Source organism: Cyprinus carpio, chromosome B22 (assembly GCF_018340385.1).
Source record: "Cyprinus carpio isolate SPL01 chromosome B22, ASM1834038v1, whole genome shotgun sequence".
Classification (NCBI taxonomy): Eukaryota; Metazoa; Chordata; class Actinopteri; order Cypriniformes; family Cyprinidae; genus Cyprinus; species Cyprinus carpio.
The window spans coordinates 28,246,612-28,260,246 of record NC_056618.1 but is presented as its reverse complement, the minus strand read 5'-3'; the positions used below and the strand labels follow the sequence as shown (position 1 = coordinate 28,260,246).

General features: G+C 34.2%; 2 protein-coding genes across 3 annotated transcripts in view; both read left to right on the top strand.

Annotated features, from left to right (window-relative positions):
* Positions 1-5,275, top strand: part of LOC109056689 (NACHT, LRR and PYD domains-containing protein 3-like) — a 28,710-nt gene extending 23,435 nt beyond the window's left edge. For both annotated transcript variants that reach the window (XM_042749631.1, XM_042749630.1), the window contains 2 exons: positions 4,843-5,016; positions 5,101-5,275. In XM_042749631.1, the coding sequence (XP_042605565.1) occupies positions 4,843-5,016; positions 5,101-5,107 (181 nt within the window). In that variant the 3' untranslated portion in view covers positions 5,108-5,275. The remainder of the gene's footprint in view (positions 1-4,842; positions 5,017-5,100) is intronic.
* Positions 1-13,635, top strand: part of LOC109095006 (CD276 antigen homolog) — a 467,477-nt gene that overhangs the window by 425,231 nt on the left and 28,611 nt on the right. The gene's annotated exons all lie outside the window — the stretch shown is intronic.

Genomic DNA, 13,635 nt, shown 5'->3' with positions numbered 1-13,635 from the left:
TATTCACAGGCTATATGGTTGAAATAATATTTTAGTTCAAAACTTTAAGTGCCATTGTTTAAAAAATGCTTTATTGGCTAACGTTTCATAGCCCTTCAGTTGTTATGCTTTAAAATCCCATAACATTTGTAATTTCACAGTATTTTCACCTCCTAAATCACTAACCTTTAAAGTCACAATTCTATAATGGTCTATAGGCTAATGGTAATTTACTCAGGCCGATGGCACTTTTAATTACATTGTTGTTGTTTTTTTATTTTATTTTATTTTTTTTTTAGAATAATTGTAGCTTACATAAATAGGTGAAGCAAAACAAATATGAATAATATTTGGATCGTCCCTTATTTTTTCCCTTATTTTCTTAAAGAATAAACACTTATTTTCTACAAGAATAAACATGATAACATATTATTAATTCATATATATAATTTAAGCAATTAAAACCTGATAACATATTATTAATTCATAGAAATAATTTAAGCATTTAAAACCTTTTTTTTAAAAACTTGAACTTCAATACTATTAAACTGACTTTAAAATCTCAAGGAGTTTATAAGTTAAAAAGGGTAAAATGTCACAGTGCATGTTAAATAGCCTAAATTAACTTGTGTTAACAATATAATAAGAACCTAACAATATAATTCGATTTTTTTTTAAATGAACAATTCCTGTATAAAATGGGACAGCAACCTTTATATCAAACATTTTTAAATCATCCACAGCTGAGCAACGCGCGAGGCAGGTTGAGCGTGAATGTGCTGCACAAAGTCATTTTCAGATACAATGAAAATAAAAATAAAAAATAAAAAACCTTGGATAGCCTAGATTAGGCCCAGACTCTGTTCCTAAGTATATAATAATTATAATTACCCCACAGTAACAAATTGTAACCGATTAATCACCTATTTTCGTTTGCTGCATGTTATTTTATTTATTTATTTATTTATTTTTTAAAACAGGCTAAAAAATAAATTAAGTTTGTGAGAGGAAAAAATATATAAGTATAAGTATATATATAAGAATATATAAGTCATGTATAAGTTGCATTTTATTACATTCAGAAATAATAACGGCTGGCCTAATAATGTTATAATGTGCCAACAGGATATTTTTAGTTCTCTTCACTTTACAACAAATCCTTTAAATTTAACAAATTTATCAGAACAGAACAATAATTACAAATATATAATTCTAATGGATAAATAAAATTGCAGTATATAATAAATATAGGCTTAGCTATAAACAAAAAAAAAAAAAAAAAGAATAATAATTTAAAGCGAACCATAAGGTAAGGTTGTGCTCTCATTCGGGAGAAATCCAAACGTTCGTCAAATATTCGTGATGTTGCCTATTTCAAGCTTAAGTATTATTCATTAGGAAAAATAGGCTTTGTAGTTCACGCATGTTTCAGTATCGACGGAAAAAATAAATAAAAAATCATAATTAACAAAAATATGCCAAAGTGGACCGCTGCTCGCGCCGAATGGCACGGTGAACGGCTACTGTTTCCAACGAATGTGCGCGAGGCACCAGCGCGATCAAACAGCTGAAACAGAAAATACAAAATTTTTGGTCACACAGTAAAGGCATAATTCAAAAATGCAAAGTGTTAGCAGTTTGAAAAAATCAAGAATAATAACAGAATTAATAATAATTATTGCTAAATGCTGGACCGTTCTCATTTCGATCTGCAAATGGAACCTGAAGGACTTTTTTTTAAACCAAGAATGAACCGAAATGAAAACATTTAGCTTTTTATCCGTATATATAGGCCTTATATTTAATGACTGTTTAATAACAATAGCAAGCATAAGATCCTTTGTGTAAAGGTCTTCTTTTAATTTTTGATGAGTAGACTGTAGCCTAAGACTATCCTACATTTTGAAATTAACTCACTGTACATTTTTTAATGGTTTTTTAAAGATCGTACAATGTTATATCATAATGTTATTGTTGTTTTACCTCCTCATTTTTATCTCATTTTACAATTACATTCAGTTCGCAATCCGTCCCTTTGCGCCCACCTGGTGGTAGTTTTCGCGAAGGATTTTAACACTTGACTGACTTGAAGTTAACACCGCGGCCCTGCGGCGGCGGTACGCGCGGCAGTATTACCTATTTTGGTTGTCTACCATCTGTATTTCACTCAATCTTAATGCTCTTGAGTAGCTGTGGGGGATTTTGTAGAGATGTGTTGAGCAACACTCCCCATTAAAGTCCAGGGCATTCAGTGCCAAGTCAGAGCAGTATAATTTAAGTTCTGGAGGACATACTAAGTACTAGAATATTATACATTTTCTGAATGAAATCTCGGGTGTACTCATTTCTGCAATCCTTCATTCAAACAAAATTGGCTAATTTACTCATCTTACAGAAAATACTGGCATATATTTTGTTGTTTTTATTAAGTATATGTTTAATATGTTTCAATTTTTCCATCTTTCCATGAATTATATTAGTGATCATTAACAAAAAATATCTTTTATATTTATTCAGAGGGGGTATGCTCATTTATGTTGTGCACTGTGCTCAACAACAAGACATATAGGCTACTTAATTGTCTTTATCATCTTAGTCCATTATTATGCCACGTTTTGCTGTATAGGAGGACAAGTGAAAGTTTGCGCATTGTGTTCATGGCCATCTGCTTGCCTTGTAGTACATTAAATAATAACTACATATTGAATTTGATCTTTTAATTGCACTTAACGTAGACCTATCTTAATACATTAAGCCATATTAAGTGTTTATGTTTTTCTATGGGAGGAAAATGCTTACGAGGGGCTATGTGCAGATTTGCAGGTCTTGTCTTTAACTTGCAGGACCCTGTACGTTACGGTACTTAGTTAGTTTTAATCGTTTAATTACCACCACAGCGTCTTGTCTCCATTGGCAGCACGCACGATTTGTGTCGAATGCAAGTGATGTTGCAGGTAGCGGAGAGTGCAAGTGAAGATTGCAAGTGACTTCATAATTTTGTTTATTTTTCTTGTCTTCACCACCTGGCTATTGTTGTAAAATGTTGAGAGATTCAAACAAAAAGTAATCAATAAATAGAACAAAATAAAAAAATAAAAAAGACTGCAAGTGATGTCACAAGTGGAAGCGCAAGTGTCGGAGAATGCAAGTCTGAGAGTGCAAGTACAAGTCTGCAGCCAGACCCTTCTCCTTCACTGATCTTCAAGTCATTTCAAAACAGTGTGACTTTCTTCTGTGGAACATAAGAGAAGATATTTTGAAAAAATGTTTTTGTCCACACAATAGAAAGCACCGATAACACAACTTTGGTTGGCAACAATATTAAAAATATCATCTGTTGTGTTTCACAGAAGAAAGAAGGTCATACAGGTTAGGAATGACATGCAGGGAAGTAAATTATGACAATTTTAATTTTTGGGTGAATGATTCCTTTAAGAATCAAAATGTAAATGATCAAATACAACACTTATAGACCACTGAACAACAAAGTACATGAGTGTAAGCCAAAATTAAACATACATATACATTTTAATCTGTTTGAAGATTATTTATAACAGAAGGAACAGTATTCATAAATGCTAGTTTTTCCGCTGTCAGGTTTGCACCTCTCACTCTTAGATTCATCTTTGAGCAATTGATGTTATGTATTCATTATCTCTGAATTGTATACTATTTGTTTAAATACACAACAAGCAATATAAATTCTAAACTTACAAACAAAATATTACAATTCACCTATTATTAACTCTTCAGAAATAACTGTGATTAGTAGATCATGTGGAGGCTGATGTTTCCTCAAATCTGTGTCCAGGACAGAACAGACTAAAGGCTCATGGATGAATGGAGCAGTAGACATGTCATGGATGTCCAGAATAATCAAATATCTCAGTTAATACTAACCAGTATTTGTGATTAGTTACTAATTAGAAACACATACATTTTTACATTAATTCTAAATGTAATTATCACTTGAAAATTGGAGTCAGATTTAACACAGAGCTACAATAAACTTTAAACTCAATCCTAACAAATTAAGTGAACTTTGCAGAAGCATGAGTAGTAGAGCTACACGCATTATACTGTATCTTCATCAAAGTCTCATTAAGACAAGTCGTTTCACACTACGGCCATCTTTGAAACGCCTCTCGGGCATCCAAGTGCAGCTCCTATCTCTTTGAATGGGGAAACATCAAATTCTCCAAAACTGTTCACTAAGCTTACGATTAAATTTCGTATTTGAAAACACAACAACTGTCTCATAAAGTTTGTTTCTTATGTTTAAATACTATTAAAACAGCTTGTTTTACATGCTAGATCAGCCAATGCACAAGCGCAGTTATTAGCGCGAGTCTGAGAACGCTGCCTGTTTCTATAGCAACCGGAGCTTCTAACAGCAGTTGCAGTGACATGATGACTTTACTGATCCACGATTGGCTCTTTTCATACTGGGCATTGCACTTTTTCCCATTCATTAGTAATAAGAGTGCACAGTCATCCTATATATAAAGTCTTTGATCTTCACCGACTCCACTGGATTCTATCATTGTGCCGATGAGTGATCATTACAAGACTTATATGTCATAGTTATACTATAACGTTACTCTTATTTTTACATTATCACTTGTATAATACTACAAACAGTTTGAAGAGTGAAAACGATAAACTACTTCAGCATCACAATCATGAATCATGTGGGTAGAGTGCATTTAAATTAATGCCTCAGCTGCTGGCAAGTTAAAATCTCTGGAGCACTGATCCTGCTGTAAAGAAAAAGTAGAGCTCATACAAACACACACAAAAACACTGTGACCCTAAAGCTTAAACACAATCTCAGAAATCATTCATGTTCTTCACTCTCTGCAGGCTGTATAACTGCAATATTGGAGAGGAAGGCTGTGCTGCTCTGATTTCAGCTTTGAGATCAAACTCCTCACACCTGACAGAATTGAATCTGAGCTTTAATGAACATGGAGACTCAGGAGTGAAGCAGCTCTCTGCTCTACTGGAGGATCCACACTGTAAACTGAAGAAACTATAGTAAGTTATTGAGTCAATGCTTTCATTTATTATCTTGTATTAAAGCAGATCTTAGTGTATTTTATCTTTCTCTATATTGCACAGTATTTGACAGTGGAAACTCCACAAGCTCCAAACAAGTTAATCAAAACAACACGTCCTGAAAAAAGACTGTCACCTGGACAAATGCAGATACTGATCCAGCAGTTTCACATGTGAAGGATTTTTTGTTATTAATTTTAATTTAGCTTCGAGTTTTTCCCACTCTCATGGGATTTTTTTTTAAAAAATAAGTAGATTGGACATACTTACTGCACTGTAAAAATGTTTGTGTGAAATGATAGTATATTTCAGGTTAGTAATTGCATGACTTTCACAGTTATTTCAAAGTGGGGGTTATCTTGTATCTAACTGGACTCTCAGAAATGACTTTAAACAAACAGCATCATACTGTGTCTCTACAGTGCATATGTACTATGAAGGCACCAAGCATGCAATGCAGCGTGAATAGATCATGCTGTAGAGTTTTTTGTTTTTCAGACTTCTTGGTTTAATATGTGCTATTGAACTAGTTTTAGTTTCACTTATAGCTATTTGTATTGTTGGTTTAGTTTGTAATGTTGGTTTATGTTGTAGGTGTTTTTAATTGGTATTTATTTGTTGAGTGTTGTTATTGTTGTTTTTTGTATGTTGAGTATTAATGTCACATCTTTTAAAGATGTTTCTCAGCAGTTACTTCACTATTGTGAAAGATCTATCCACAAACAGTTATAAATATGAAATAGGTTATTGGTTAATCTTCTTGTTTAAATAATGCTAAAATAAAATCTTCATGTTTATGCGAAGAATTATATGATTATCTTAAAGTCAGGCGAATAACTTTTTTCATGTTTTAGTTTGTCATCATTTTAACAAATGTTTTCATTTGTCACACTTCTAACATGATTAGATCATAAATTTGAATATGAATATGCTAGGTCAAAGAGCACAAACAAATAGGATCATCAAACACCATTATGGTGACTTCAAAACAATTACAGTAAACAAGTAAATTTCTCACAGTGGCACAAAGACAACTTTATAATGTGAATTCACAGTAAAACAAGAGCAGTAAATTATTGTGATGTTAGCATCATTCTGTTGTTCATTCAGTCATCTGTAAGAAAATTACCAAGCATGCATTGATTTCAGAGTACATTTCTGACTACAGTAATATATTGTAAAATAATACTCTTTAATCCTGTAAATTCCTGGCAATTTTTTACAATGAAGATAGATAGATAGATAGATAGATAGATAGATAGATAGATAGATAGATAGATAGATAGATAGATAGATAGACATATAGATAGATAGATAGATAGATAGATAGATAGATAGATAGATAGATAGATAGATAGATAGATAGATAGATAGACTTTGCATGTTTTAGGATTTTGTATATTGTGATTATGTAGCTGTAATGAAATACATGGCAATATTGATGTCTATGGGATTATTATCCTGCCATGATTCAAAACTGAAAATAAAGTTCTGAAAGGTTGAAACTAAGTGTTCGAAAACTCAAAATCTTACAAAAAAAAAGTTTTGCAAGATCGAAAAAATATGATTTGCAAGCTTGCAAAATGTAAAAAAATAAAAATATCTCCGCAAACATTATGTTTTTCATAAGATTTCCTTCACCATAACTGCAACATTTGTTTTATGATGTTGCGCAAAGAATTTTTCAGAGTTTCAAATTTGTCAGTGTTCTCCCACTGTATTAGTTTGTTTTCCAGGTTTGAAACCTTGTAAATGGTGATCTGAAAACTGGTGTGCGAATGTGTGAAAAAAAGTTTTGAAAACTCTGAAAACAGAGTTTTGCAGGCTTGCAAAGTGGTAAAAAAAAAAATCTCTGCAAACATAATTTTGTTTTTGAGTTTTCCTTCTTCGGAAGTGCAACACTCTTTTTTACAGTGTTGTGCAATCACTTTTTCAGAGTTTCGAATTTGTCACTGTTCTCCCAGTGTATAGTTTGTTTTCCAGATTTGAAACCTTGTAAATAGTGATCTGAAAACTGGTGTGCGAATAGGTGAAAAAAAAAGTTTTGAAACTCTGAAAACTGAGGTTCGAAAGGGCGAAACTTATTACATTACATTACATTTGCACTCCTATTGCAGACTATTTTTTCAGAGCCGAGTTTTCAACACCCACTTTGCGGAGATACGCCCACACAGTTGCGAGCTTGCGACTCACGTGATTAGTGGCAGCATTGTCACGCAGCTTTGCTCTGAAACTCTGAAACTCAGACTGAGCGAAATTTAAGCTTTGCAACCTTGCAACTGAAAAAAAAAGCCTGGAGGGAGGGCCTTCTGCTCTTGGCCAATGCTTTGCTGTCGGCTGACGTACAGTCCAATCACAAGTCGTATTCACGCAGCGAACGACTCACTTTCCGCAGCCGGAGACTCACTTTCAGCTCACTTCTTCTGAAAATGCACATTTATTATTTATTATTACTTTTTTTTTTTTTTGCCTCTCTCTGCCCACATACTGTATTTGGATGCAGCTAAATTCTAAAATAAAAAAGCTCTCCCTTCCAAAACATTAATCTGCACAAAAATCCTGATAACCGATGAAATCAAATACACATACAGTAAGATAAAAACAACAACTGTGCTGTGATTTCGGCTACACTTGCATGTAAAATTAGAGAAGCAACATCACATGCGTCTCTGTGCGTCTGAACACAGCAGAACCACAGAGAGAGAAAGCAAAGACCTGGTGCAGCAATAACGGCAAGTCTCAGAAACAACATAGGCCTAAGGTTTGGGCAAACCCTAAAGATTTGTCGCTAGGTGCTTTTTTGAAGAACTTGCTAAAGGGGTCTGCAAAGGTGCTAAGTTGGCAACACTGTGCATCTCCAGGCCATGGGTCAAACAGAAAGTAAGTCGTTCGCTGCGTGAGGTGAGTGTGTATATTGATGCACCGCCGGCCTATCAGTGGTAAACTCAGTGGCTACTGGCAATTGTATAGTGAATTCCTGCTACCGTCGGTAGCCTTATTTTTGGACCGGACCGGACGCTATCCAGCCATGGACGCGGTTCTTGCAGCTCCAGACAGGGCCGCCTTGTGGCCAGAGATCCGTTCATCCTCTGTTTGCGTATCCTGTGCACTTTCATCATTGGCGGAGCAGTCGGTCAGTCCCACCTCTCCAGTAAATACGACTTGTGATTGGGCTGTACGTCAGCAGACAGCAAAGCATTGGCCAAGAGCAGAAGGCCCTCCCTCCAGGCTTTTTTTTTAGTTGCGAGGTTGCAAAGCTTCATTTTCGCTCAGTCTGAGTTTCAGAGTTTCAGAGCAAAGCTGCGTGACAATGCTGCCACTAATCACGTGAGTCGCAAACTCGCAACTGTGTGGGCGTATCTCCGCAAAGTGGGTGTTGTAAACTCGGCTCTGAAAAAATAGTCTGCAATAGGAGTGCTAATGTAATGTAATGTAATAAGTTTCGCCCTTTCGAACCTCAGTTTTCAGAGTTTCAAAACTTTTTTTCACCTATTCGCACACCAGTTTTCAGATCACTATTTACAAGGTTTCAAAATCTGGAGAAAACAAACTATACACTGGGAGAACAGTGACAAATTCGAAACTCTGAAAAAGTGATTGCACAACACTGTAAAAAAGATTGTTGCACTTCTGAAGAAGGAAAACTCAAAAACAAAATTATGTTTGCAGAGATTTTTTTTTTACCCCTTTGCAAGCCTGCAAAACTCTGTTTTCAGAGTTTCAAAACTTTTTTTCCACACATTCGCACACCAGTTTTCAGATCACCATTTACAAGGTTTCAAACCTGGAAAACAAACTAATACAGTGGGAGAACACTGACAAATTTGAAACTCTGAAAAATTCTTTGCGCAACATCATAAAACAAATGTTGCCGTTCTGAAGAAGGAAATCTCAAAAACAACATAATGTTTGCAGAGATATTTTTATTTTTTTACATTTTGCAAGCTTGCAAATCTTATTTTTCAATCTTGCAAAACTTTTTTTTTGTAAGATTTTGAGTTTTCGAACACTTAGTTTCAACCTTTCATAAACTTAACAGTTGCAGAGAAAAATGACAGTATAATAATCACAAAAATGTCCCCCACTTAAAATTTTCAATTAATTATTATTTATTTGTTGTATCTTCAATAAACTTTTGTATATTGTTAACACATAGTAGACATGGAAATCATGACATAACTTTTTTTACTTAAGTGGGTTTAACATATTTTTCTTTATATAGTACATTATAGTAAAAGCCTGAAGATGATAAATTAATTACATTTAATTCTAAACATAGTTTGTGACAATGGGCCTCATTCATGAAACATTTGTGAATATAGAAGTAAATTCTGAGTAATTTTTGCTTAAAACACACCTCCCTGAAAACTTTGCTCCACACCAGGGAGCAGGTGTACATTTCTTTCGTACCAACTAACATTTTGAAAATACAAACATTTTCATGAATTCAAAAGTTTATGTCAGAGCAGCTTTATGAACGATTTAAACAAAAATTCATTCTGCTCTTGTTTCATGAATAAGGCCCATTGTAATACATAATAAATCCTAAAGAAGCATCAAAAGAGAGAACATGACACAATATACCACAATATACCAACAGAAACAATAAAATCACAATGACATAAAACAAAATAAAACAAATAAATTAAAAAAAAAATAAATAAAATATGTACATTATGAATGATTTTAAAATAGATCTAACTATGAGCCATCACAAATCTTGGTAAATCTTTGCTTTTAATATTTATTGCCAAGCTTTCTTCCAATGTATATTTTTTCAATAAGAAACTACACTGTTAGCAATTGATGTAATGTTTACAATAAATTTTACAACAACGCATTGTATTCATGTTTTTATTGTAAATGCAAATGCATGATGGGAAATTGATGGACAGTCCTGTAATATTTTTGCAACTACACTGTAGAAGCATTATTTTACAGCCACCACATAGCATTATGGGATAGCATTAAAATTGGTACTTTCCCAGCTAACAGAATTTTGTTACAAGAAAGTTCTCCAAATATTCAGTGTTGGTTCTGAGAACATAAAAAATGTCCAGTTTTCTGGACATTAAAGGAATGTTTTTAAAAGGTATGATGTTCCTCAGACATTCTTTTAACTTAATTTGAGTTAAAATTCAACATTCTAGTAACCTTTATTTGTAACATTACAAGAACATAAAATATCCAGTTTCCTTAATGTTAGTAGAATGTTATTTTAAGATTAGTAAGCTGTTTCTGAAACATTCTTTCAATCATTCAAACACCTGCTGTGAACAAGCACTGAAAGAAAGAGAAATAAGAACACAAACTACAACTTTCTTCAGCCACTGCCTTAGATGAACTGAAGATAAAAGACATTAAATCTCTCAAGATCTGTTTAAACAACTCCACGAACAGCATTAAAAGCTTAACTTACAGTATTACTAACCAGATTGACTTTATTTCTGTCACACGTCTACAGAAGTTCTTATTGAGAATTGAGGTTTAGATGTTGACGATTATTGAATATGTTTTGTTTGAGATCACCATCATGGAGATCAGGGTTTGCTTCAGCTGGGCTCTTGACCCTCGTCTTTTGTTGAGGTGCTTCTTCTGCAGCAGTTGCAGTTGTTTTCAGAAAACCTTTCTGCATTGATAAAATGGATGAACATGCCTGGCTTAATAATAGTCAAACCACTGCATTAAAGTGACTTAACTCAACTGACATCAAAATACATTCAAACAAGTTGAATAATTAAAATAAATTGAAATACTGTTGTTGTCTTTCACGTGCCGAATGTTGATGTTTAGCAGCACATAAATATTGCTGTTAACGTTTGGTTAAAACATTTTTTTGTGTCATTTATAAGACATCAACATTTGGCTTATGAAACACAACAATGGTGACATGATTCATGCCAGCATACAACACACATTCATGGCTCCCAGCATGCATTGCTGCATTTTTATTTATTTATTTATTTTTATTTTTTTATTGTCACCATTGTTGTGGATTGTATGACAACAATACAAAATACAGCGTTTTATTGTAATCGTGTTACTATAATCACAGTAGCACTACTGTATAAACATAGTACTTTATTGTATTAAAAAAACAGCACATTACCTGTGTTACTTGCTATATATTCATGGCAATTAGTTGCCAAGAATTACTTACAAAAAATTACAATACATTTTTAACAGTGTAATTATTATTTTTTACTTTTGGGGTAATTTTTTGTGATGGAAATAAAAAATACTGTGTAATATATTTATTAGGACATATTGTGTCAAATATATCTTTACCCTTGAAAAGCACAATGCAGTTTTTTTCTGTGTTATATAGTTTTGGTGTCTACACATTGAAGTAAGCCCAGAGGATATTACAATAAATATTAATAAATACTAAGAAATACTTCAGTTGTTCTCAGACTAAATTAACCACTGCAACAATTTATCCCATGGTCATGCCATTTCCATAGAAAATACATTTGTTGTTTATGATAATCAGTTTATTGCCAAAGCATGACATTTCAGGATACAAGCAACAGTATCCAGCAATATCCAATATCTTTTGCTTATTTGAAGGGACATGTCTTCCCTTTTTATTCTTTACCTGTTCACCTGTCATGTAATAAACAAACAAACACAAACATGTTTGGTGTCTACTGAGAAGCATCACAGATCAGAATCTTTGTGAACAAAATGACTTACAACTGTGAGTCAGTCCTATTAATACAAAGACACCACTAGCAACTCTTGGAATGTGGTGAAAAGATTTCAAGTACATTTTTAGAAAATAACATTTCAAATTTAATTGAATGGGACAAAATAATTGGTTAAAATAGCTGTCTTCCTGTCACTTACCTAAGACTGAGTTTGGTTTAAACTTCAGCTGTTGAGGTGTTGTGGCACATGAATTGAGAGATTTTCAGGATTGTGGATGTCCCTTATCTAGAAAGAGAGTAAAAGAGAACAACAGTACACAGATAGTAACAAACAAATCCACAAAATCTCACTGAAACTTGTGTGGTTGACCACTTACGTGGGTTACTGATGCTGGTTAATGTCAGACATTCAGGTAAGTCCTTCCAGGTCTCTTGGAAATAGTTATTTAGGAGAAGCTGGTCATCTTTCCAGCCTCCTCAGAAGTCATGGCACCATTACAGCTCCTTTGGTTTGAGGGTCATCTGAGCTACCCGAAAACCAGCTTCATCTTGTACAAGGAAATCCACCAGTAAAACACAAATGGTGAAAAATCAGCAAAATGTGAAGCTGTGAGCTGCAAAAGAGAGGAAAACACTCAGGTTTATCAAGTAGGCATCCTCTGGGAGGTTGTATCTCGCACCTCTACCTCCTCAATTGATATGTTTTGGAAAACAGGTAGGCGGTCAGCTTTCCATAAAAACTATTATATACCTTCTGTAGTCACTCTCCTCCAGGCAATCTGCGCATAAAATAGAGCATTCTTTATGTATGAAAACTGGAAGTGGACAGTCTATTTGTAAATGATGAAAAAATACAAGAACTCCTGCTATAGCCATTTTGACCTGGGACTCACTCCTCAAGAGCACTGATTTCAGGAGCTCCTTGGCCAGCCCTTCATAGCACATCACTCATCCTCTTCCTCAAGAAGATACTCTGGTTCTCCAGCATGTCTACCCCCTTGAGTTGGCTCTCCTTCTCCTGCAGATCCAAGATAGTTTGACCAGTTCTGCAATTTTTTTCTTGCCAAGTCAACATGGCTTCTTTATTCGCTTGTTAAGTCTGACGTCACGTGTCACCGCTTCCGTGTCCAAACACTCTATCAGACACCACGAGAAAACAACAAAAGGTGCTAATATACACTCACAATGTGATATAATGCTACCAAAAAAAAATTAAAATCCTAACCTTTAACTCCATATCGAAATCCCAGATAGTCAGACAATGAAAATATAAATATAAATAAATAAATATAAAAATTATTTGTGTTTGGGACACTTTGAGCATAGAGACTGTAGTGTACACCGTAAGTTTGAAAACGTTTAGCTTAAATGATTAATATGAATAAACAGTGCTAATAAATGGCTGCCGAGGTAGTATTCTTAAGTGAAGCTGGTTGAGTCTTGGACCCGGAAACAGCGCTTCTAACGTCAGCACTTAACAACTGAATTCTTAGATGTCTAAAAGAATAAGATGTTGACATTACTTAAATTCCACCAAAACTGCACCCTTATTTGACACAAAATAACACTCTGGATTCTGATAGGGAAGGTGCACAGTAAGTAAAAGTTTGAAGCCTCTAATGCAGGGGTGTCCAATCTTGCTCCTGGAGTGTATCTCCAGCACACCTGACTAGAAATTTCTAGTAGAGGTCTGCAATGGGGCCCGACACGCTGAGTGTAATCGAGCTGGGCTCAGAGCTAATCTCCTTTTATTGTGCCCATATACACGCAGAGCACACATAGGCTATTGTACGAAAAACTGTTATATTGATCATATTATAAATATTATAGGCTACATCGCCTATGCGATACACAAAACATACACACGCATTAGCATACAGGTGATTGGAAGCGCTTTAAGAGAGAAATGCATATTTATGTATTTTATAAAATTTGTTATAAGAGTTTT